This window comes from Sorex araneus, chromosome 3 (genome assembly GCF_027595985.1).
Source record: "Sorex araneus isolate mSorAra2 chromosome 3, mSorAra2.pri, whole genome shotgun sequence".
Taxonomy (NCBI): Eukaryota; Metazoa; Chordata; class Mammalia; order Eulipotyphla; family Soricidae; genus Sorex; species Sorex araneus.
Genome location: NC_073304.1, coordinates 224365194 through 224391856, shown reverse-complemented (window position 1 = coordinate 224391856; position 26663 = coordinate 224365194). Strand labels below are relative to the sequence as shown.

The window sequence follows — 26663 nt, the reverse complement described above, 5'->3', positions numbered from 1 at the left end:
CAAAAAAAAAAAAACTTTAAAGTTTTTTCCCTTGAATTAGTGAGAAACATTGTTACAAGGTTGTTCATGGTTGAATTTCAGTCATATAATGTTCCAGCACTAGTCCCTTCACCAGTGTACAGTTCCCATCACCAGTGTCCCCAGTTTCCCTCCCACCACCCACCCCACCTGCCTCTGTGGCAGTCCCTCCCTCCCCCTCCTCCTCTCTCCTCTCCTCCCCCTCCTCTCCTCTCCGGTCTCCCCCGCCCAACACCTCTCTCCCTCCCTTTTGGGCATTACGGTTTGCAATATAGATACTGAAAGGTTGTCATGTAAATTCCTGTACCTACTTTCAACCAAACCAAAAAATTTTACAAAAGTTGTATTTAAGTTACAATCCACATCTGGCCCGGAGAGATACAGCAGGTGAGGTGCCTTGCATACAGCTAAACCATGGTCCCCTGATCAGAGTCAGGAGTAAGCCCCAAGTACTGCCAGGTGTGGCCCTTAAACTAGAAGGGAGGAAAGGTGGAGGGAGAAGTATTGGGACCAGAGATATAGTACGGCGGGTAGTGTTTGCCTTGCAGGAAGATGGCCCAGTTTTGATCCCCAGTAACCACGTATAGACCCCCCCAACCCCTGCCAGGAATAAGCCCTGAGTATGGCCACCTTCCCCCACCCCCCCCAAAAAAAAAAAACCCAAACAAGAGTATCATACTCTGCAACTTCACTACTGGGTTGTTAGGTGTTTTGTTTCGGTTTGTTGTCCTTGTGGTGGCCTGGGCTCAGGCCTTTGGTTGTGGCGCAGATGGACTTGTGCTGGCACCAGAGATCACACTGGGCCTGGAGTGCTCACTAGCTGTCAGGAGGGTCAGCTTGAGTGGCCAAGCAGGCTCCTGCTAACAGCTGTCTGCCTGAGTTGGTGACATTTTGACTAGAAAGTACCGAGCATACTTGGAGTAAGGGTTTCTGTTTTTCATTCATTCCATTATAACATAGTGGCAACATCATATCAAATCATATCTAGTTCTATTGTGACAAATCTACTTTTAGAATAAAGCTTGGTGGTCTCTTGCTTTCCTTTAGCATGTGACCGTTTTTGTTTCCCGTGTTTTGGGGCCTGACTCACGGATCACTCCTCACCGGGCTGGGGGACGTCACTGAGTGCCTGAGGATTGAACCAAACCAGGTCAGCTGCATGGGAAGCAAGTGTTTTATTTGCTCTGCTATTGCTCTGACCCTCTTGTGTGCTGCCTTAAATAAATAAATAAATAAATAAATATTGCCCAATCTCAGAAGAAAAAAAAAGTGCTACCTGGAGAGTGAGTTCTGTGTTGGTGTTTGGAACAGTACCTGTCGAGCAGGCTTGGTAAGGTTTGATCTTAGGAAAGTTGAAGAGGACTTTTCCTTAAAAAGGGACCGTCAAGGCTCTGTCTCAAAGGTTTTAAGAACTTTGGTGTTTTGGGGTTGTTTAGTTCTCCCCCCCTCCCATTTTTTAACCTTTCAGCATGTTTTTGTTTCTTTTTTTTTTCCTTGACATTTAACAAAAATAAAAATTTTGATTGAGTAAATTTTTTTTATGTCAAATACAAAGATAACAGATTTAGGCTTTATCTTTCTCCCTAATGTAGAGTGTGATATGTTGTGGTGCTTGTCAGCTAAGCTCATAGTTCAGGATCACTGGACAAACTCCCCAGGCCTCCTTGTCCAGTCCACCAAAGGTGACCAAGGGCAGAGTGTGTGAATTGGCCAAGAACTCCCTGCCTCCACCTCCCCATCTGCCCCCCGCCTTCCCCACACACACACACACACACTCTGTCCCTTTGGTTTTCAGTACTCGAAATGCTGTTTTGGCTAGCCATTATTACTTATTAAAACAAATTTGGCGGATAATTTTTCATAAAATAGATGTTGCATTCATCTTATCGATCATATTTTCGCTTGTTTGGTTTTTACACATCAGAGGGAGAAGGAATTAGGTTTGAGGTAACTTTCTTTAGAAAAAGTAGTGTGACATACTAGGAGTGCAGACTGAGGAGGAAATTAGAGTCGCCCAAAGGAAGTAAGATGGGAGTTTGCTGCTGTGGTCACTACAGACAGACCTGAAATAGCCCAGCAGCAAAAGAAAAAGAATAAAAATGTCAAACTAGCGTTTCATAACCCTTGAAGACAAATGAAAGGTGGGACTACGTGGTGAGGGTAAGTTAGTGTTACAATTTTTCCTTTTTAAATTTTTTTTTTTTTAATTCTTAATTTGTTTTGGTTTGTGGCCCTGCCAGGCATTGTTTAGGTCTTAGGATCCCCTGGCTCTGCGCTCAGGGATCACTCCTGACGGGGCTTGTTGAACCACATGTGGTGCTGAGGACCAAACCTGGGTCATCCGCATGTCAGGCAAGTGCCCTACTGCTTGTGAGATTAGCCTGTACATTGTTATAGTTCAGGAGTGATCCCAGGGTTATACTTGACCTCTGGGGCTCCTTTCCTAAATTGGAGCTAAAATTAGAACTGCAGCTAACATTGAAGCAATTATAATTGAAGAAAGTTATCTTTTATCTTAATCTATTTCAGGAAGATTACAGAACTATAGAACATGTGGTTACTACTGGGGCTGGAGTGATAGCAGAGTGAGTAGGGCATTCGCCTTGCATGTGGCCGACCCGGGTTCGATTCCCAGTATCCCATATGGTCCCCTGGGCACCGCCAGGGGTAATTCCTGAGTGTAGAGCCAGGAGTAACCCCTGTGCATTGCCGGGTGTGACCCAAAAAGCAAAAAAAAAGGAATATGTGGTTACTAAAACAAGGAGGTAACTGGATACTACTTACCATAGGGGTTAAAGTAGTCAAACATTTCATTGTTAGAACTAAAATCCCAACTTTTTTCTGCCTTCGTGGTAGAGGTAATGAGGAACCTGGCCCTGAAACAGTGGTACATCCATTCTATGGCACTTTTTTTTTGGCTTGTTTTTGTGGCCACACTTGCTGTTCTCAGGAATTTGTCCTGGTGCTTGGGGCACCATGTGAGTTGCTGGATACCAAACCCAGGTCTGCGCTTTCGAGGCAAGCACCCTACCCGCTGTACTATCTCTCCAGCTCCCTTTATATTTATGTTTTTATATGAGTTTTTCTATTGCCTTCTGAGATTTAGTCAGGTCGATAACAGTGTTGTGGCTTGTTTTTATTACTGTAGAAAAATCATTAAAGGAATTGTGGCTTACTTATTTATTCCCTACTGGAGCAAATTATATTGTAACTAAACTATTATAAACCTTATTGCAGTGAACCTGTTTCTTCATGCAGTATGCAGGTTATGACCTCAGAAATAAAATTTCTTAAAAGTTAGGTATGTGCTATTTCACTTCATCAGGTATTTCCAAATGACTGCAGAAGTGTTAGTGTTGGTGCTAGTTATTATTGTTACAAGCAGTGTCTCAATTTCTGTTTTCCACGTCTCAGCAAACAATTGGTTTTTCCAATCTAGGCTTGAGATGACTCAATATTTGACCCAGTACTACTGCTCAAAAAAATCTAATGAGGCACATGGCACATTTTTATCTGTTTTGACTTTTGCTTTTTTGGGTCACACCCAACATTGCTCAGGGGTTACTCCTGGCTTTGCACTCAGGAATTACTCCTGGCGGTGCTTGGGGGACCATATGGGATGCCGGGGATCGAACCCGGGTTGGCCTCGTGCAAGGCGAACGCCATACCCACTGTGCTATGACTCTGGCCCCCTGTTTTGACATTTTTAAGTCTTTTCTATGTGTATTTTCTATTCGCCTTTCATTAACTTACTTACTGGGTTTGGGTGCCACACTTGGCAGTGCTTGGGGGCTACTGCCGGCTTAGTACCCAGGGGAATGAGTGGACTGTGTCAGGAACCGAACCCAGGCCTCCTGCAGGCAAAGCATGGGCGCCACTTGGTTGGGCTATTTCTCTCCGCCCTTACATTCTGGTCTTTGATGTTTAGGTGTGTGTTACTGAGTCTGTCAACCAGTTGCTTGCCTTTTAGTTTTGTTAAATCTTCTGTTATACTTTGAAAATTAGCTGTTTTAAGAATTCATTGTTGAATTCATTCCAGAATTCATTCTTGTGCTTCAGATTTGGTAATTCCAAATCACTAGTCATGGGGCCAGAGAGGTGGTAGGAGGGTTCAGGCTCTTCCTTCCATGCAGCAACCCCCGGTTGGATCCCCAGTACGGCCTGTGAGCCTGAGCACAGAGCCAGGAGTAAGCATTGAGGATGTGCCCCCACTGCCAGAAAAAAATTATTTTTTTAATTAATCTGTGTGATTTTACAAAAAAAAAAAGACTAAACATGGTTTCCATGTAAAAAATTAACAGTAGCAGAAATTTTATTGTAGGATTTGGTGTTTTCTCGGTAATATTAATGCATATCTCTTTTCACATATCCATTACTGGTCTTTGTGTCTTTTTCTGTGCCACCTTATCTTTTTTTTTTTTTTTTCTTTTTGGGGTTACACCCGGCAATGCACGGGGGTTAACTCCTGGTTCTGCACTCAGGAATAACTCCTGGTGGTACCAATCAGGAATAACTCCTTGCGGTGCTCGGGGGACCATGTGGGATGCTGGGAATCGAACCCGGGTCACCTGCGTGCAAGGCAAACACCCTACCCGCTGTGCTATCGCTCCAGCCCCATCCTTTTTTTAGACCAAGTTTGGTAGAGCTAGTTTCTGCCCTTAGTTACTTTTGTTCTTTATTTTCTGTTTTATGCTTTTTAGGTTTAATTCTTTTCTCTGATACTTGTATGAATGTATTATTGTTGGTATTTAATAGTGTTGTGATTTTTTAATAGTGTTTTTTGGTTTGTTTGGGTTTTTTGGGGGGGGCATATCTGGTAGTGCTTCCTCCTGGCTCTGCTCTCAGGGATCACTCCTGGAGGAGCTCAAAGGACCATATGTGCTGGGGAACGAACCTGGGTTAGTCTTGTGAAAGGTGCGTGTCCCACCTTCTGTATTATTGCTCCGGCCCAATGATTAAAGATAATTTTTATTTTATTACTGCATTAAATTTTTTTTTAATTTCTTGAACTTTTGAACCATACTCAATGGTGTTCGAATCTTATTCCTGATTCTGTGTTGACAGATTACTTCGGGGGCTGTCAGGAGACTACCATACACAGTGCCGGGGTCTGCTGTTTGCGAGGCAAGCGCAAGCCCTGTACTGTCTCTTCAGTCTGAAAGTACTGATTTTTAAAATCATCATCACAAGGGCCAGAGAGAAGAGTACAGGAGTTCAGGCGCTTGCCTTGCATGCAGGCTGGCCCTGGTTCAAGTCCCGAACACAGCCAGGTGTAGAGTTTTATCCAGATGCCCAGTTTTTGGTGTTAGATTTAAGTCTGTATACTTGTATGTTAAAACCTGCCCACCGTGACTTGGTATCTTACTGTACCGCTTGTTCTTTGTAGGAGGCGCAGGTCAGAATGGAGATGGGCTGCGGACCGAGCAGCGATCGTCAGCCGCTGGAATTGGTTGCAAGCTCATGTTTCTGACTTGGAATATCGAATTCGGCAGCAAACAGATATTTACAAACAGATACGTGCTAATAAGGTAAGGGATAAGTGTCTGGTCTTTTTCAGCCCAGCTAAAAATAACCATTATCCCTTTTCTCCCATCCCTCAATAACTCTTAACTATGTCAGAGAGTGGTTTAATGTGATCTACTTTAATTTGTTTGAGCCTGTTGTTGTTTAGTATAATACAGATAACAGTGTTAGAATATAATGGGTAAATTAAACATGTATTTAGAACAATTTTGTGTATCAGGGCTAACAGGAAACATGGAAAATGAAGCTAATGTGGGCCATTGACTATCACTGTAATATTGCTGTGGTCATGGAAAAAAGTGGTGACAGCCGAGGATTTTCATCTGTTTTCTGTTTCACTGTTATGTTTTCTTTGCTTTCTTGAGGAGAAGTAAAATTTTTTCTAGAAGACTGGAGGCAAAGTTAAACGTTGATGGTTAGAATTTTTTCCCCTCGTGTACTTCTATCTGCCACAAAAGTAGTTTTTGCCATTTTATTTCCTTCTGTCTTTGATAGTGACATTGTGAATAATTTTTCCTCTTAAAGTCAACTTAGGGAAGATTTTCCTGCTCCACTTGGGCTTGACTGAGGGCTGAGTGTGCCTGAAAGCTCCTTTGTGAGTGCGCCTCTGCCGCTCCTGCGCTCCTTCGTGTGATACAGTTGCCATTTGTGTGGCGCTTATAGTCTCACACCGTATTTTTATAGTAGTTTGATGCAGTTTAGCATCATAAGGATGCTTATGTGACTGGACATATAAATCTAGATGAATAATCTGCTCCTAAAAATGATTGTTACAGACCTCTGTCTTGCCTAAATGCTACACATATCCTTAAAATTTTTTTCTGTGCGGTGAACTGGCTGCATTCAATTAATGAGTAGCCAATACTTGAAAGTGAACCAGCTGACATGACAGGTGATGACTTGAACGAAAAGTTTTTTGACTTTTACTTTTTGAATTTTATTCACACATTCTTTCACCCTCTGTCCAAAGTGTATTCCTATAATTCTCCAAAAGTCCAGTAATCATATTTTAGTTGAGGGTAAAATATTTAAACAAATTGTTGTTGTTGTTGTTAATAGATTGTTCCCTTTGGGGTGAAAAATGGAGTTAACGCACTCACAGTTAAAATTTAAAATATTTACTAGGAATGGTGCATATCTTATTTTCCTCAGCTCTTCTCAAAGGAAAAAGCAATTCTTTTGTTTTTGTAATTTTGTTCTGTGTGATTTGGGGGTCACATCTGGAGGTATTAGAGAGCTCATTGCTCCTGGGACACACTTACTACAGGGGAGACCATGCAATACAGCAAAGCGCCTGCTCCAACCCTTTGAGCCATGTGGCCCACAAAGGACAATATTTTAAGTGATGTTTGTAAAATATGATCTGGAATAGTGACTAAAACAGTTAGGAGATGAGAGTATATGGTGTGTGTAAAGAGGAAAAGAATGTCTGCAGTGTTTATAGGTTTTTATAGTCATTACGTTGTAATTTCCATATTTGAGAGATTTAGCGTCTTACTGACAATTGAGGTTAATTAGTGTAATAGCAATCGTATTAGTTGCATTTTCTGTTTAATATGCATTTATGAATGTTTGTATACATATTAAGTTCTCTATAAAACTACCATGTATTATAAATCACATATGATGTTGGTTGTAAGGTATATCATTATTTCATCTGCTACTAACAAACAATTTTAGCTAAACTCAGACATACTTTGCTTGTAGGAGCCGTTCTATTTAAAGATACTGAAATATTATAGAATTGTAGGCGTTAGACCGTACAGCTGGAAAGGACTTACACTCCGCCCACCAGGGTTCAATTCCTGGCCCCACATAGGGTTTCCCGAGTCCCGTTAGGAGTAAACACAGAGCGCTCACTGCCAGGTGTGACCCCTAAACCAAAATATATGTATCTGGATCTACATACAGATATAGGCTGGAGCAATAGCACAGCGGGTAGGGCATTTGCCTTGCACACGGTCGACCCAGGTTTGATTCCTCTGTCCCTCTCGAGAACCCAGTAAGCTACTGAGAATATTCAGCCTGCATGCTAGAGCCTTGCAAGCTACCCATGGCATATTCAATATGCCAAAAACAGTAACAAGAAGTCTCACAACGGAGACGTTACTGGTGCCCACTCAAGCAAATCGATGAACAATGGGACAATACTGCTACAAACAGATATAGATAAAGGTATATATATATAAGAATTGATAAAATACTGTCTATATCTTCTTAGGAAACTTGAAAAATACACTCCTAGTAGTTCCTTTAAAAACATATGGGGTGCTGGCGATCAAACCCAGGTGGGGTGCGAGCAAGACAAGTTGCTCTGTTATACTGTTTCCAGCCTCTGGAATCGAATACTATCTGACTTTTCTCTCAATTTTGCTATGAGCCTAAAACTGCTCATATATAAAATATGAATTATCCACTTAGGAACATTTGGTCAAGTGTAGAAAATGTATAGGTACATTTAGGTCCCTTTTTTTTTTTTCTTCTTCGCCTTTTGGGTTACACCCGGCAATGCACAGGGGTTACTCCTGGCTCATGCACTCAGAAATTACTCCTGGGGCGTGCTCGGGGGATGCTGGGAATCGAACCCGGGTCGGCCTCGTGCAAGGCGAATGCCCGACCCGCTGTGCTTTCACTCCAGCCTGCCGTTCAGGTTCTTCATAGGACTTTTTTAACAATATGAATTGGTTTACATCGAAACTATGAGAAGAAATTCTTAATTTGGTTTTGATCTCTGCCGTATTCTTTTATTTTGGTTTTTGGGCTACACATGGTAATGCTCAGGACTTACTCCTAACTTCACTCAAGGGTCACTCCTGGTGGGACTCGGAGAACATATAAATGCCAGGAAGCAAGCCTGAGTTGGCTGGGACAAGGGGAGTGCACTACGCAGTGTGCTGTCTCCCCCACCCACCCACCCGCCCCCCGCCCCATGTTCTTTAATAATCCAGCAGCAATGATACTTGTGTTTGGAAAGTTTCAAAGTCCTAGCTATTTCTAAATTTTTGGAAAGCAGTTGCTCTCATTTTATGCCTATATTACCTAAGGACTTTATCAGTCAGAACGTAGTTTATTAGAAGAGATACAGAACTTAAACATGGCAATTTTGTGGCTAACTCTGGCTTTGCTACGTTTTATGCCTTGAGAAGAAAGTCACTTCTGAGTCTTGCTTTCGTGGTCTGTAAAACAATCATTTTAAGATTATCTTTTGTATTTCCTTTTAAGGTTGGTTGTTTTTGTGGTGTCGGGGATGAAATCCAGGTCTCCAGCGTGCCCCTTCTGCTGGGTCGCCCTCCTGCTCCATTCTCTAGAGTAGGAATACATAATGTCTGTCACCAATTTTTGACTGACAGAGTAAAAATAGAATGGTAATTTCCATAAGCGATATATCAAGAAAAATCATGACTTTTATTAACTATGCAGATTTGCTTAAAGTCTTTAAAACAGGCGTGTACGTTTTCTGGGGCTACTTTAATAAAGTACCATAAAACTGAGTGGTAAACTTAAAATAACAAATTTATTTTCTCTAAAATCTGCTTACTAGGGGCCGGAGCGATAGCACAGCAGGTAGGGCGTTTGCCTTGCACGCGGCCGACCTGGGTTCGATCCCTGGCATCCCATATGGTCCCCCAAGCACTGCCAGGAGCAATTCCTGAGTGCAAAGCCAGGAGTAACCCCTGAGCATCGCTGGGTGTGACCCAAAAAGAAAAAAAAAAAATCTGCTTACTAGAAAGTAGAAATTTATGATATAGGATGGCTGTACTCTTTCTTTCTTAGATTCTAGGAGAAAATCCTTAATTTGCCCCATTTTCTGGCCGCCTTCTTCCTTTCATGACTCGGGCAAATGCTTGAGTTCCTTGATTCCTAGTATAGTACTTCAGTGTCTTCACATTTCCTTTCTCAATTTGTCCTTTTCTAACATTTTTGGCGACTAAGTGCCTACTGTCTAGGGCTTATGCTTTGATGACGTCTGCTTCCACCTCAGTCACGTAGGTTCTGGATAGACATGACTGTGACAGGCTGGGGGTTGAACCCCTGTAACATGAGCAGCATCACCTACCACACAGATGCCCTGGGGGTGGGGCCAGGGAGGGAAAATGGTAAGGTGACTTGTAGTTGGTCTTCATTTGGCCCTGTAAAAGTAGAAACCGTTGAGCTTTGTCTTGGCGAAGCAGCCGCACAGCAGGTAGAGTACCTGGCCTGTGGCCGACCTAGCTTGATTCCTGGCACCATATGTGGGTCCCTGAACCCTGCCCGGAATGATCCCTGAGCATCACTGGATATGTGTCTTCCTTCCTCACCTTCCCCGCTCCCAAAGAAAAGGAGGGAGGAAAAAGAAGTCTTTTGAGATTTTACTGTACACCAGAAACTGCTAAATACTTTAATCACAAATTTAAGAACAAAGGGTCAGAAAGGTCAGGTTTGTTCATACAACCAAGTGAGTCTCCTGCTGGGCTTTGACTGTGTACCCTGTAGCTGTGGTAGCTGTTGTTCAAGTCAGTGGTTGCTTTGGTTGGTTGCATTACTTAAACGAGAGGTTTTTAACCCTTCATATTTTAGCAACATGTGTTCACATTCCCAGAGAGAGAGATCTCAGTGGGTAGGGCAAGTACTTGCCTGAGGCTGACTCGGGTTTGATCCTGGGTACCACATACGGTCCCCTGAGCACCACCAGGAGCTATTTCTGAGCACAGCCAGGTGTGCCCCATCCCTTAAAAGTTCCCGTTTCCTATCCTGCTCCGAGATTTGCCACAGTCACTTGTATTGTGTGGGCCCCCATGAATTTGAATTTCACCACAGTCATCTGGAGAGTTTGATCTGTCTTTGGAGGGTAAAAAAAAAATATTTTTCTGGGTATTTTTTTTGGGGGGGGCACACCTGGTGATGTTCAGGGCTTACTCCTTGCTCTTGGTGGTCCTTGGGGGACCATCTTTTCAATACTAGGTCAGCAGCTTGCAAATCAAGTGCCTTACCTGCTGTATTATCTCTCTGGTCCTGGGGGGTAAGACTCTTTTAGAAATTTAAATATTGGCTTTATTTTTTTAATTTTTCATTTAAGTTAAAGGAGCATTAATATTAGTCTCAAGTTTCAGTTACAGTTTTTTATGTAAACTTCTATAGGTAAAATGCTATGATTAACAGGGATAGTACAGCAGGTCGGCTGTTTGCCTTGCACACGGCCAACCTGGGTTCGATCCCTGGCATCCCATATGGTTCCCCAAGCATGGCCAGGAGTGATTCCTGAGTGCAAAGGCAGGAGTAACCCCTGAGCCTTGCTGGGTGTAACCCCCCCCCCAAAAAAAGGGGGGGGAACTGGAGGAATAGTACAGTGGCTAGTGTGCTTGTCTGGCACATAGCTCATCCAGCTTTGGTCCCTGGCACCCCATATGGCACCTGAACCCCACCAGGAGTGGTACCTGAGTACTGAGCCACAAGCTAGCCCTGAGCATCACTGGATGTGGCCCAAACTCCACCCCCCACCCCCCCCAAATATGATTATCACCAAAAATCTAGTTTCCATCTAGTATCTAACCTTTTATCACTTTACCTCACCCCCAGCCCTGGGGGGAGGGGTGGTGTCAGATTCTATGGAGCCAGGATTCAAACCTAGGAATCTGCAGCCCTTGGTTACCGTCAGGTCCTCGGAATGGTGTTTCTGTTTTCACAGTATACACCTGAAGCGGTGGGCCTAGGGGCTATTCCTAGCAGTTCTCCTGCTGACCCTTGACAATTGGGACCTCAGGCACATATGTAGGGGCTGCCGGGGCCACACGGGTTGCCCTGCTGCTTAAGTTTCGGTCAAAGCAAAGACTCGGTGACGTGAAGAGGAAGAGCTTTATTCTCTACGTGCCAGCAGGGTGGGAGCTGGGGGACTTCTCTTCTCCAAACAGCATCTTCGCTGCCTGCCTACCAGAAAGTTTTTATAGAGCAAAAGAACAAGCAAGCCCAGTTTGGGGACAGTCAGTTACAGGCTGGTGGGTGGCCCATCAGTTCACTCAGAAACTGGTCCCGAGGCATACTTCTGATGTCTGCAAGTCAAGATTTCCTCCTTGTATTAGTTAGGAAGGGGCATAGGGGGCATTCTCGAATTTTTTGTTCATTGTTTTTATGTTTTGAGCCACACCCAGCAGTACTCAGGGGCTGTTCCTGGTGCTCTGCTGGGAGTGACTCCTGGCAGTAGTACTCGGGGGACCATGTGGGCCAAGGATTACACGGCAGGCACCTTGACCCCTGTTTTTTCTCTCTCAGCCCTGCCAATTATTTATGTACTTCTTTTTTTTTTTCCCCCGAACCACATGCAGCAATACTCAGGGCTGACTCCTAGTCCTGTGCTGGCAACATAAGGGGTGTTGAGGATTGAACCTGGTTTGGCCACACATAAGGCAAGCACCTTACCTGCTGTACTGTATCTCTCCAGCCCCTGGCAATGTTTTGTTTGCTTGTTTGTTTGTTTTTGTTTGTTTTTAACTGACATCTTAAAAGTAGGGAAGTATGTGAGACCTGTTACTAGATAATTGCCACTTTCTGTTCTTCCAGAAGTTTGGTATTAACTTTCAGTGTGCGTTTTGATGGGGGAGTCTCTTCTGGCAGCAGTGGTACTTGTTTCTCCTTGGAGGAAGGGTAAAAGATTCCAGGAGCTCCTCTGTCCTCTTCTCCATATGATAGTGCTTGCTCCAGCGAGCGTGCGCACTACTGCCCCAGTGCCTTAGAAGGAAATCAGTGTATACTCTCCATAAGCCCATTTAGATTTAGTATCCAGAGTAAATCTTAGTTTTTAGGCTTTGGAGAAGCACAGCTAAATCTGTGTGAGTCAGGACTACTTATCTGAGTCCAGTGCATTTTCTTGCCTAACTCTCTGTAGTTCTGTTTTTTGCCTTTTTTTCTTTGGGTATATTCCTTCAAATTCCAAACCTGGTGAATAAAATTGAGGGATGTAGTAGCACATGGATCAAGTCAGTTCTGCTACCGAAGAGAATTTTCTCTTAACATAGTCTTCAGCGTCCTTGTCCGGTAGGTATAAGACATTATACTCTCTTTTTCACTTTCTGTGAAATTACAGGAATGGCTAGCGGTAGAATACTCGTGGGAATGAGAGGTGGAAGAGCACTGAGGCTTCGGGACAGAAAGGACCTGGATGAGAGTAACAAGTCTAGCACACCTTTATCTCTCGACTGATGTAAAGCAGTTGACGTTCCCGGCTTAATGAAATTAGAGAGTGTTGTGGATAGCCGCATCTGTCCAGACTGCCCACGTTGGTTCTTGTAGAACTGGTCTGCAGTGAGGTTAATGAATTATTTAAGATGGATAGGGATGGGATGATTGACCTACTTATGATGAATAGTGAATGTATGTAATTAACTCCAAATTACGAGGTGGTGTTCTTTATCTTGTATTTTTACTTCATGTTATCTGAAATTGGTAAAAGGGGAGCAATTAACTGAAGTACACAACTCAATTTTATTTTTCCTTTTCTGCAGGATGCAGAAGGGGTAGCTGTGTTTTATGATCCGGCTTAGCACAATTCCTCCTACTAATTACTCCCTTTTCAGCCTTGATTTTTTTTTTTTTTATTCTTCTCTTAAAAAGAAAAAGAAATTAATGGGACTGAAGAGATAGTACATTGGATAACCCCTGCCTTGCATGTGGCCAACCTGCGTTCTATTCCCATTGCCACGGGTGCTCCCTTGAGCACTGCCAAATATGACCCAAAAACCAAGAAACCAAAGCAGAGAAGCTTGTATTGGATGGCTCTTTGTTTCCGTAGAGGAGTTATTTGTAGGGACAAGTTACATCTGTATGCAGTCGGGACCTAAACCCATTTCTTGGGTTTTCCTGTACATGTAGGATGTCTGGACAAGGGCATCCCAGGCGTTATCCTGGTTTTGTCTTGAGTAGGGCTCAAGGGTGGCGAGACGTGTCCAGACTTTTTTGGCCCTACTGGTTGCTGACTGTTTTGAAGTGCAGCCACTCTGGGTTATTGCCACAGCATTGCATCACTGATCCAGTGGAAATTCAGAATGCTGGAAAACTCAGCATGGGGTTGCCGTGACAGGGTGGAATGGAGCTTGATGCTGCTTCCTTGGAAGTTATTAACTTTTTCTATCATGCCAGTTAACTATATTAATTTTATTTGGGAAGCATTTTTAAGTGATGAGATGAGTTCTCTTTTCCACTTTCACCTCATCTCTGACTTTTGTTGCAGCAGGGTAGCAATGTACTTTATTTACAGAGCGCACCCTTCTTCTGTCCAAAGCTTGATGAAGATAAGCCCATGATGAATGGGATGTACAGGGCAGTACCGGGCAGGGGTGTCTGTAGATCAGACCCGAGGTCTCGGGCACACAGGCCTGCACTCCTTTTGGGCTGGGTCTGCAGCCCTGGAACACCACAATAGAAATGCTGAGTGGTGGTACCTGAATTCACGGATTTTTTTTTTTCCTACTTGGCTATATAGTCTTATAGAGATTTTGTTTTCTTCCTTTTGGGTATGAGGTATAATGTAAATAATCTAATTGCTTTTGTATGCTGTAGTGAAATTGCATATTTTGGAGAGAAAAGGCAGTATATAAATGAAGTATTAGGTGTATCTGTATGACACTCTAAACGTGTGTTTGCAAAGGGAGATTATTTTAAGTATTTTATGGGCTGGAGAATGTAAATGGATAAGGCACTGTCTTGCTCACAGCCAACTTCCAGCACCATGTAAGGTCCCTCGGGTATCTCCAGGAGTGATCCTTGAGCATAGAGCCAGGAGTAAGCCCTCAGAACAGCTGGGTGTCATCCAAAAGCTAAACCCAATATACAAAAAGTATTTTATGCAAGCGATATATAATAGAAATCCTGGTGTTTGGGGCCTCTAGAGATAGCACAATGGTGAGCCGGCATTTGCCTTGCATGTGGCCCACCAGAATAATTCTGTGAGTGCAAAGCCAGGAGTAAGCCCTGAGTATCACTGTGCGGGGACCCAAGTCAAATAAAGGGTAAGATAGAGCTTCACACATGCAGTGTTCCTGGAACACCACATGCATGGATAACACTGGATTTGACTTTTGTTATGTAAAAGTTGACAGGCTGGGAGCAGGGTGGCGGGTAGTAAGTTGGGGACATTGGTGGTGTAAAAGGTACACCACTGGAGGGATAGGTGTTGGAACAGTCTATGAATGAAACCTTAACATGAACAGCTTTGTAATTCTATATCTCGTGGTGATTCGATTTAAAAAAATGTAGTGGGCAGGAGCTGATGAATTAGCATTGCTGGTTAAGGTGACTATATTAGGCGTGGCCAACCCCAGTTGATAGGCTATTCCACATACAGTTCCCTATGCCCAGAGCCAGGGGTGTTCCCTGAGCAAGAGGTGTGACAAGTCCTCCACCCTCCCGAAATAAGAGATAGATATGAACTTCTTTCTTGGGTGGTTTGGGGAACTATACCTGGTTCCATACCCCTCCTTAGTACAGTTAGGTGTGGGGCTATTCCAGCTGGTTGCTTGGGGTTCAGGCACTCCTCATAGTGCTTGGGCATGTGCCAGGAATCAAAACAGGGACTCCCACATGCACTAGGCCTTGAGCCACCCTTTCTGGCCCTTTATTCTTGATGCAGAGACCAGAAGCCTTGACCAAGCCCATCATTCCCTTCTCTCAGTTCAGGAAGCATCTTCAGTAAATCATTGTTGACTGATCATCAAGAATCACTTTGTGCCAACAACTTCACTCTTTACCACTCACCCATCAATCATGTCAGTGCAGTTGCCAGATTAAGCCCTTTAAACCATAAATCAGACACTTTCCCTCCTTGCTCATGAAACTCTCCTGTCTGAGAATAGAAACCTAAATGTTCACAGTTAATTAAAAAGCTCTGCAAGATTACCCTCTACCACCTTCATCTTCTGTTTTTAATTCTTCACCACAAACTCCACTGCTTAACATAGTATAGTGATAATAAAATATATAATGCCATGCTCTGATAAAATTTCCACATCTGGGAGAGGTAAAATGATAAACTAACCTAGTGGTAAAGCTCCGAGCACTCACAAGTAGAAGAAATGGAAAGCTTGAATCTGGATTATTAGGCCTTGCTCATTGCTTCTGCTTGACTTCCTGTTGAAACTGTTCTTAGAAAGCCAAGTTGTTAGTGATATACTTTATTTCAGAACCATAAAAAGAAAGTAAAGGGCCCTGGTTAACCATGCCTCTGCCCCAAGCTCTTTCAAGATTAAGCCCTAAGTTGGAATTGTCATTGATTTCATTCACTGACGCTGTGTTTCTCTTTGTCCTGCAGGGATTGGTAGTTCTCGGGGAGGCACCTTCCCCGGAGCATGCAGCCGACCTGTTTCTTCCGCTTAGTACTGAAGTGAAGACAGAACCCGGGAATGATAAACTGGTAAGAAGACAGGTATTGCCAGGATGAAGGATGAAGGCTCTTGCTTTATGTGTAGACAACCCAGGTTCGATTACTAGCACCACCTGGTTCCTTAAACACAACTGTGTGTACTCTGAAAACCAGCAAATGGAAGGAGTGAGCGAGAATTCAAGAGTATACCATCAGCCTCTGTCACATTTCTGTGATGAGGATATTTGTACTGGGTGAAGGAAGCAACAATACCATATTCCCTTTATCACTTCTGCCCTTTCAAGATTTGAATTTCCCTATAGGGCTGCACAAGGCCCCTTTACAGGTGTGTGGCTGACCTTAGAATTATTACCCTACCTGCCATACTATGTTTCCAGCCTTAGAATTAATTAGTTAGTTAATTAATTTGCTTTTTGGGTCACACCTGGTGATGCACAGGGGTTACTCCTGGCTCTTCATTCAGGAATTACTCCTGGCTATACTCAGGGGACCATATGGGATGCTGGGGATTGAACCCTAGTCGGCCTCATGCAAGGCAAATGCCCTTCCCGCTGTGCTATTGCTCCAGCCCAGAACATTTTTGATTACCAAGCACAAGAAAGAAAGGAAGAAGTACGGAGTTGGTGATTTTGGGATTTGGGGAGGTGTTTTTGTTTTGTGGTGCCGGGTCAGTGCAAGACCTCCTGCCTGTGAGTGCTCAGCCCTTCATTCTATTCCCAGCTCCTCACCTTACTCGTTTTGGTTTTGGCTTTTGGACTGTATCTGACAATGTTCAGAGCTTCCTCCTGCCGGGGCTCAGGGGATTGTATGGGGTGCCAGGAATAGTGCGACTCAAGTGTCCTATCGCTGTATTATCTCTAATCCCAAAGCTGTTGTGTTAGCTTTTAAAGTTTCTGTCTCTTGAGAACGTAATTCAAAATTTACCTTTTTCTTCATTTTTTTCCTTCCTTTTCTCATTCTATTTTTTTAAAATTTTTTTTTTTTTAAGTTTTCCTTCTACAGTGCAAGAACATTTTATTTCTTTCACTTTCCTTAAATGATTTTTGGCTTTTATGGATGTTAACGTTTCTTTATTTGAGAGATAAATCATTTTATTTGGCATCTTCAGATCAGCAAAGCTTGTCTTTTGTAATTTATCATTGTTAGCCAGGAACTCATGTAACTCAGTGGTAAATAGCTTTCCTAATAAAGATGGAGGCTGGCAGGCAGGAGGTCACACCTGGGTGGTATTGGGGGGACTGTGTCATGTCAAGGATTAAATCTGAGCCTCTTGCATGCAAAGCATGCGCTCCAGTTCATTGAGCCATCTCTGGTATCCCTCATTGAAGATCTTAAAGAATACAAGATCTTTAATATTGATGCTAGCAATAGATGAAAAAAAGAAGAAACGATGATTCAAAAGTCAACTGTGTAGGAGGCATGCAGTACTCAGGGACATCAGAGATTGAACCCAGGGCTCCCCCATGCAAAGCACTTGCTACAATCACTTAAGCTATTCCCAGCCGCTAGACAATAGTTTGAAAATTAAAGAGCAATGCTATATTTTGCCTTTACTCAGATTCGTAATGTGAGTCAATCTTACACAATTTACAGAATTATTTATTTTTTAAGTGGAGTGCAACCATTATGTCAACCTTTGTTTTTAGTTATTTATGCTAATCTTTCCAGCCCATACAGAATTTTCGTAGTGGGTCACAGCCGATGGTGGTCAGGGCTTACTTCTGGCTCTGCACTCAGGGATCTCTCTGAGTGGGTTTGGGCGACTATATGGGATGCCAGAGACTGAAACTATTGCCTTATGCAAGGCAAGCACCTGCTGTACTATTGCTCCAATCCCAGAAATATTATTTAAAGTTGAGTTGTGAGGCTGTTTTGAAAAACTTACTATTTTGTGAGAATGTGAGGGGGCACACCCAGCAGTGTTCAGGGCTTACTCCTGGCTCTACAGTCAGGGATCAGGCCTGACCGGGCCCATACAGGGTGTCAGATGCCCTACCTACTGCACTAGAACTCCAGCCCCTAAGTTGTGAGACTGTTCAGTGATTACTGTAGGCATGATAGGTATTATAAATAAGAGAGAATACATAGATAGTTGGTGGTGGTATGCTGGTACTATAGATACTTGGTCCACGGAATTGGGAGTAAGATTTATATAGATATTAGTGATTCCAGAACTTTGAAGCAGTCTGCTGTTAGCCATGTTTTCCAGTACCTCAGTACTTTTATACATTCTGTGGGTGTGTGCTTTATGTGCCTTCTTCCTTCCTCTGCCCATCTTTTCCTTACACATGTATGTTGACTAAGTTTCTTAAAGGTCAAGACCAGCTTCATCATTGTGGTACCCACAGCAGGTCCCACAAGGTAGATTTAGAATCCTCTTGGGGTTGAGTAAAAATAAACACTAAGAAAAATACAAAGTCCCTAAAATTATGCAAGGAAGTTAACCATTCTGTCTTAACGGATTATACATGCATTCTGAAAAAAGTAACTTGACTTCCTGAGTGAAACCAAAGACAAACAGGAGGCAGTACATTTCCGTTTGTTATGGTAGTGGTTGAGCCTGAAAGCATAGTCCTCAAACTATTAACTAACGGGTTCACCATTTTATAAACTAAGAAACAATATCCTTGTTTCCTGAGAAGCAATGCATCCTTGGGCTGTCCACTGAGCCAGGTCTGGGTGACTAGAATCAAGTGGAGGAGCCTGGGGTCTCTCTGAGTATCACTTGGCAGGTATGGGAGAGGCAAACTGTTAGTGACTGAATATTTAGATGAGCCTTTCTTGTGACATGGTGAATAGGAATGTTCTGTGAGATGGGTTGTGGTTTTTATTCCACAAAATGATGGGGGAAGAGAAGAGCTTCGGAAGAACTCAAGCATTCTTTTTAAAACTTAAAACTGAAGCAATAGCAAGTGGGTAGGGCATTTGCCTTGCACGCAGCCAACCCAGGTTCGATTCCCAGCATCCCATATCGTCCCTCAAGCACCACCAGGAGTAATTCCTGAGAGCAGAGCCAGGAGTAACCCCTGAGCATTGCTGGGTGTAACTCAAAAAGCAAAAAAATTTAAAAATAAAACTTAAAACTACGTTAAGGTCAGGAAAAGACCATAGGAAAGGATGTTCCTGGGATGTTCACATGCTGAGTCATGTGTGGGGAGTGATTTCAAGCAAGGAGCATAATTGCATAGACCGTGTAAAAGAGGCTTCCGGAAGCCTGATTTATCAAGGAACGACAAACAGTGCTTTGTGAAGTGCTAGCTGATGAAGCCAGTTCTTAGTAGATTTTTGTGTTTAGCATCACGAACTTACTCTTCTTATCCTATAGGTGACATCTGATTATAAGCAATAGACTGATAATCGGATTTGTGTTTGATTGAATTTGCCTTATTAAACCTTAACAGAGGATTGTAGTCTTGCAGAAACATTGCAGTGGTAGCACACAGCCCCCAGGAACCCTTACCAGTTCTCGCCTATTGCGAACAGCTTGCGAAGCCCTTGCATAATGATCTTACCTGGGTAATTGATACACATTATGTAGATGTTATTCAAATTTCACTGATATTTCTCACTGGTGTCCCCCTCTTTGGTCCAAAATTCCCAGGTGCATTTCCTTTTATCTTAGTATCCTCCAGTCTCTGAGATTTCCTAGGTATTTATATCTCATGACACTTACACGAGATATCTTAAATTGGTTAAGGTAGGACCTGCCAGGTTTCCTGGTGTCAAGGTAGTATTTCCTCCTTTGAAATGAATGGTTATTACTTTTTTAATTAAATTTTGGGGGAGAGGGAACACACTTGGCTTTACTCAGGGCTCACTCTTAACTCTGTGCTGAGGGATTACTCTTAGCAGGCTTTGGGGGGACCATATGGGATACTAGGAAATTGGTGCCCTACTTGCAGTTGCCCGACCTGCCGTACTATCACCTTGGTCCCTTGAATGACTTTATTGGGGGGATGCTTTGTAATACACTGTTGCCCGTTTACAATCACTTATAGTGATGTTTATCGTACATAGTCATTTTTTTTTCTGCTTCTAATGATTGGAACATTTTTCTCGGTCAGTCATTCAGTTGCTTATATGAGACTAGATTTAGAAATACTGATTTTTTTTGTGTGTGTGTATGTGTGTGGATTGTGATACATTGCTGTTATTTGGTTGCTCTATCTGTCTCAACTTTTGGCATTGAAACCTTCTAATTGACTCCTCATCCTTGCAAATTACACCCATGTTTTTTGAAGATTCCATTTCTGTCACCACTAGATATCCCAAACTCACCTTGCAAATTGGCCTCCTTTAGCCCTGGCTCTTGCTGGAGAGGTTAGAAGGCTATCAGTAGTGCTCAGGGAAGCATGTGCTACAGGAATAAATTGGGGTCAGCCTCATACAAGGCAAGCAGCTTATTCTCTGTACTGTCTCAGCCCAAGCTCTGGTTCTTTTTAAGAATAATGTTTAAAAAAAAAAAAAACACCTGTCTACTAGTTGTGCTCATTGTTTATTATTGTCATTGTTTCCAGGACTTTCTTGACAGGTGAAGCGAAGATGTGTGTGTTTTTGTGTGCTTGTGCACATGCTAACACATTCAAACACTCGTGTCTGTGTGTGCTTATAGAACTGAGTATAATGCTGCATGGACTATAAGTTACTTAGGTTCTTAGACCTTTCATTGTGATCATATGACTTCTATAGCACAGTTAGATTTTATCACTGCAGTATTCACAACACACAGTCATGGGTCCCTTTTTTGAGTATGTGAAGTCTACAGTTTTTAGAGTCAAAGCTATACAGAAGAAGAGCTCATCACCATTACATGGTCCCTTTCCCCTCCTTTCCATTCTTCTCTCACACCCTCTGTGGGTAGCCAAGTTCATTTGTTTAGGATTATCTGTCCTATGTCTCTGCTTTCTATCCCATCCTACATTACTCTTTATTGATATAAAGGTAATTACTGGATAATTACTTTATTTAAAAACCTTGAAGAAACTTTGAGGTTTTTGTTTTGTTTTCTGAATAGTGTAGCCTGTTTTGTTTTTTAACAGCTTACTTGATTGTGTGTTTCTGTTTGGAAAATGCGCATTCTCCCTTTACCTTTTCCTTATTTTATGCAAGTGTGGTGATAGGATAACAAGCAAGCTAAGTGAAAGACTGCTGCTCCTCCAAGAGAAAGGCATGCTAGAAATGTACAGGATTGCTCTTAATAAATACTCTTCCTGTCATTTGGTTGCACAGAGAGAGGTTCTTTTTTTTCCCGGGGCGGGTGGGGACAGGGTGTGGAACACCCTCTTCCTTGAAGTTGTTCGGTCACCAGGGATGATGAATGAAGCGTTCGCTCCTTGAGAGTAGTGAAGTGGGTGCTCTCAGGAATGGTTTAGCCACAGGATCAAAAAGACTGAGCAGCAGGCTGCTTTGCTTGCGGGAGGCCTGGCCCTGGGAGGTCCCTGAACACTTCTGGGAGTGACCTCCAAGCCCAGAGCCCTGCACACTGCCAAGACGACCCCAAAACAGAAAGGGAAGTACTGCTGGACGGAAGACAGCTCCGAGGGCTGGGGCGGTCACTGCACAGGGAGGGTTGGCTTCTGTCCACAGCAAAGCCTGCTCTCAGCAACCTAGCCCCAGATGGAAACTTTTTTAGGGAGAATAATTCAGAACAGTTACCACATATTTGCACAGGTTTTTTTCTCACATTGGAGATGGGGGAAGATTTTTTTTTTTCTCCCTTCCCTCTTCCTTTGTCTTCGTTGTTCTCCATCAGTATCAACGTTGCAGATTTGTGCCCCTGTAGTGACAGTGGTCGCACGTGGACTTGCAGTTGAGGCAGGTGTGGACCCTGTCGGGTTCACTGTCTCATTTCCTGACCCTGATGCTCCACACCTTTTTGGTTTTGTTTGTTTGGGGCCACACCTGGCGGTGCTCAGGAGAGCCATATGGGTGCTGGGGGTGGAACCTATATCACAGCGTACAAGGCAAGCGCCCTGCTCACTGTACTGTCGCCTGGCCACATCACACACCTTTGATTGCACTACACACCAGGAGTCACAGCTCAAACGGCAGAGCTGCCACAATGGTGCTTGGTGCACATAGGAGCCTGGGGATTCTGGGCTCCTGTCTCTTGCTCTGTGCCTACATGATCCCATCAAATATGCAGAAATGGAAGATTAGTAGTTTCGTGGAGTGGGAGCCTGTCCGCTCCCAGTGTAGTACTATTTTCTAGCCATGGCGAGAATTTATAAAAATGACCTTTATACTGTTGATGGCCAGCAGTGCGTTGGTGAATCTATGGAAGACTGCATTGAGTGACATTAAGATGAGCAGCTTGAAACATGAGATAATTCACATTAAATAAGAAAATTATTTGACCCACAGCAAGTAGGAATTGGTTTTCTTATTTCTAGTTAAATTCTTTTCTTCTCTCCCACTCCCACTGCCGCCCTCCCCCCCCAGCCCCCTTTTGTTTTTTAGGCCGCACTGACTATTTTCAGGCTTTACTCTGGCTTTGTGTTCAGGGAGGCCGTATGTAGTGCCGGGGATCAAGCTTGGGTCAGCTGTGCGGGCCTGTGCCTTACCCGCAGTACTGTCTCTTCGTCCCCTTTCCATGTTATCAAAAGACTGACTAAAGGTGAACCATAAAGGTTTCTAAACGTACATACAGATGAGCTTTTGTGAAAGTAGTATTTCTTGGACCAGAGCGAGCTCATGACAGCTTTAAGGTGCCAGCCCTGGTTTAATTCCCAGCGCTGCATATGGTCTTCTGAGCACCACCAGGAGAGGCCTCTGAGCAGAAACGAGTGAGCCCTGGGTATATCCAAGGGTGGCCCCCAGACAGAAATAAGACAAGACAAGCAGCTCCTAGTAAGCTAGAGAGTAGTATTTAAAAAGTTATGTTATTGCCTGAATGACTAAAATACAAATATATATCTTGCAAGTCAAATGCATTTTTACAATGTTTCTGTAAGTGTGTACCATTTGGGTTTTGTCCCTTTGTTTTTTTTTGGGTTTTAGCAAAATAAACTCAGTGGTCAGTCATGGGTAGAAAAATTTACCCAGTATAACCTAATTTCATCTAAACTTTTATTTATTTGAGGTGCGGTGGACCAGATCCAGGTCTCATGCGTGCAAAGCATGTCCTGAGCCATAGCCCCACCTCCTGAGTTTTGTTTTTGCTTTTAAAAGACTCTCACGCTTGGGGGCTGGAGCGATAGCACAGCAAGTAGGGCATTTGCCTTGCCTGCAGCCAACCTGGGTTCGATTCCCAGCATCCCACATGGTCCCCTGAGCACCGCCAGGAGTAATTCCTGAGTGTAACCCCTGTGCATCACCAGGTGTGACCCAAAAAGAAAAAAGAAATGACATTTAAATGTCATTGCTGTAGTGATCATTTTATCCTGTGCACATAGTTAGTCCTTGCAAGGGAACAGTTAAGCAACCTCTTTACTACCTCTGGTTGTCACATTGCCTTCAGAGCAAAACAAAAATAAACCCAGACACACAAAAAAGATTATCCCAAGGTCTCTGAGCAGTGTTTAGTAATAGTGTTGGTGATTAGAACACTGATGATTTGTGCTCTTCTTCAGACTTTCTGAAGGAAAGATGATTCATTTTATTTGTTTGTTTGTTTATTTATTTATTTATTTATGGTTTGGGGGCCATATCTGGCGATGCTCAGGAGTTACTCCTGGCATTATTCGGGGAACCATATGGGATGCCGAGGACCGAACCTAGGCTGGCCACGTGTAAAGATAGTACACCTGTTGTACTGTCTCTCCAGCTCCGAGATTATTTGCTTTAAAATGAGATTGAATTGAACATTGGCAGTGGGTGAAAGTGTCCTTGTGTTTCATTTTCTCATAAACGAGAATCTGATGGATCAACCTTTTACTTAAAAAAGCACCTTGTAGATATGTAGATTAGGTCTTCCATAATTTAATGCTGTAAGCTGCAATTATAAGTGAAACAAGTAATTTAACAAGTTCTTAAAAATCGTTATCTCAGCAAAACAGTCAGTCATAGCACCTCATGCTAACAGGAAGTAGAATTTCCAGAATCTTGGGAAGCCACATCCCGTGTCACATCTGTTGGTAATAGGGACTTTGTACTTTACAGTCTCTTTGTCATACTATAGTATTTATTTAGTATTATAGTATTATATATTTTTGTATATATTATATTACATATAATATATTATATATATAGTATTATAGTATTATTTTTGAGGCTTTCCAAGGATAGTAACCCCAGCATTATTGCATTATCTCTTCAGCTCTTGTGGCCGATTTTCTTAGTTTGGGGGCCACACCCGAGCAGTGCTCAGGAATCGCTTTTGTCAGCTCCAGTCCAGGGGGGAGGGGAGTGTGGGTGTGAATGTGTTTTTTTTGTTTGTTTTTTTTTTAAGTTTTGGTGTCTTTACCCAGTGGGGATTGCTCTGTGTAGTGCTTCGGGGGACAGTTTGCTGGTAGTTGAACCCAGACCTTCTTCATGCAAAGCCTGTGCTCCAGCTCTGTTGTATTTTTGTATTTTGGGCAGCAGGTTGAGGGGTGGAGACAGGTGGTTTTCAGGGGCACGACTTGAAGTGCTGGGGATTGAACCCAGGCACTATGAATGCAAAACATGCTTTTAGCCCATGGAGCTATCTTTGGTATGTTTTAATACTGAACTTATGTCTCCTTGACTCTTAAAGACATTACTATAGATTTGTTCTTGCTTAGCTTATGTTCATGGAATCGTTTTGTCATTTTCCTATCAGCGTCAGTTATTTGTTTTAGTCTGTTAAATATTTTGATTTCTCACTTCATTTCTTCCCTTAACTATAGGTTTGTTTTTCAAGTTAGTCATCAGAAATAACTGTTTTATTTCAATGATGTGGTACTGCTTTTCAGGTTGGGTAGTGTTGGTTAAATATTGACAGTGTATTTTTTTAAATTTTTGTCCTTACTCAGATCGAGTCTGTTACTCAGTCACTGGAAAACCATGGTGCCTCTGGTCATTCTTCAGAGTCATTAACTACCAAATCATGTGGAGCATTGAGACCTGTCAACGGAGTCATTAACACGTAAGTTTTATTTCCTCTTTTTTTTTTCTTTTTGGGTCACACCCACCGATGCTCGGGGAACCATATGGGATGCTGGGAATCGAACCCGGGTCGGCCGCGTGCAAGGCAAATGCCCTACCCGCTGTGCTATTGCTCCAGCCCCCCCTCCTCATTCTTAAGCTCAGCAAACTTGAAACGCCAGAGTTTGGCACTCGCCATTACCCCTAGCTCAGAGTAACAAGTGCTTGTTCAAAGACACAGAACAGGGGCTGGAGAGAGAACAACAGGGAAGGCACTTGGCTTGTACGGGCTGACCGGGAGTGCAGATCCAGGAGTAACCCTGAGCATTGCCACATGTGTGGGTGTAGGTGTGTGGGTGGGGGAGGGGAGGTAGTGAGAGAGAGAGAGAGAGAGAGAGAGAGAGAGAGAGAGAGAGAGAGAGAGAGAGAGAGAGAGAGAGAGAGAGAGAGAGAGAGAGAGAGACCATACAGCTTATTAATGCTTCTCGTGTTTCCTATATTTTAATTTGTATACTAATGTTTTTGTTTAATTTTTTAATTGAGGGTCTGTGGTTTACAGTACTGTCCTTGTTGGTTTCCTGTGTACATAATTCCAGCCCTGCGCCTTCTCCTGTGTGCCCTCCTCCCTTCCCCAGGACCCCCCCAACCATTGCTTTCAACACACACTGCTTCCCTCTCACCCCAACACACGCCCCCCCCCCCAGTTGTGTTACGTGGATCAGAGTCCTATTGTGCTGCTTTGGGCCCTGTTTTCTTTCTAATTTCCTATGGCCTGTCGTCCACGTAGGCTGGAGAGCGGTAAAGGTAGTGTGGTTACTGGGGGTTAGTTATGACAGTCCTCGTCTTTTTCACGTTCCTCAGAAGCGTTTACACAAAATCCTATTCTAGGTCAGACTCGGCTTCTGGCTGTTTGCATCCTTATGGACCGTGTGCGCTTCCAGCTTTCGGAGTGTGACCCATCTCCAAAAGTTGGATCTCACAGGACTGATTTTTGCATCCCTCCTCTTTTTCTTAGCCGTAATTACTGTTTTCTAACCTCTGTTCCGTTTCCTCTGTACAGCAGAGGTTAATCACTAGAACCTGAGATCACTTGCTGATTTTTTTTAGTTTGTGAGACATGTTCAGAGTTACTGTAGATCAAAATCCTTACAAACAGATTCACCTGAACACTGTTAAATACTGAAGTTTACCAGATAGCAGATTGGGGGCTGGAGCAATAGCACAGTGGGCAGGGCGTTTGCCGTGCACGCGGCCGACCCGGGTTCAATTCCCAGCATCCCATATGAACCCCTGTGCATCTCCGGGTGTGACCCAAAAAGGAAAAAAAAGAAACAGCAGCATCAAGAGGTGCCCTCTTTCTGCTCTACAGCTTGGTTCCTTAAACCAAGGGGTCATGAAAATTTCATTTTTTACATAAAATTATGGAATTACGGGCTTGTTCCTCAAGCCCATGTTCTCCCTTCAACGCGTATCTCGCTTACTTGGGTTTCTTTGCTTGCCGTTTCGTCTGGAGAAGACCATGTTCTCTCTTGAACACACGTTCCCCCTCGTTCTCTCTTCCTACATGTTTCATTCAATAAAACTATCTTACTTCTCTAAAATAAATGAAATAAATTTGTGGCTTTTTATCAGAAAAATGTTTGGCTTGTGTAGCTGGGATCAAGTAAACATTTATTGGGTGCAAGGGGTCCCCGATGGCAAGTCAAAGAAGCCTTGCTTACTTGTGTGT

General features: G+C 43.2%; 1 protein-coding gene across 5 annotated transcripts in view; it reads left to right on the top strand.

Moving 5' to 3' along the window:
• KANSL1 (KAT8 regulatory NSL complex subunit 1) overlaps nt 1–26663 on the top strand; it is a 167642-nt gene that overhangs the window by 113584 nt on the left and 27395 nt on the right. For all 5 annotated transcript variants that reach the window (XM_055129831.1, XM_055129833.1, XM_055129830.1 and 2 more), the window contains 3 exons: nt 5405–5546; nt 15818–15919; nt 24823–24935. In XM_055129831.1, coding sequence (XP_054985806.1) covers nt 5405–5546; nt 15818–15919; nt 24823–24935 — 357 coding nt within the window. The remainder of the gene's footprint in view (nt 1–5404; nt 5547–15817; nt 15920–24822; nt 24936–26663) is intronic.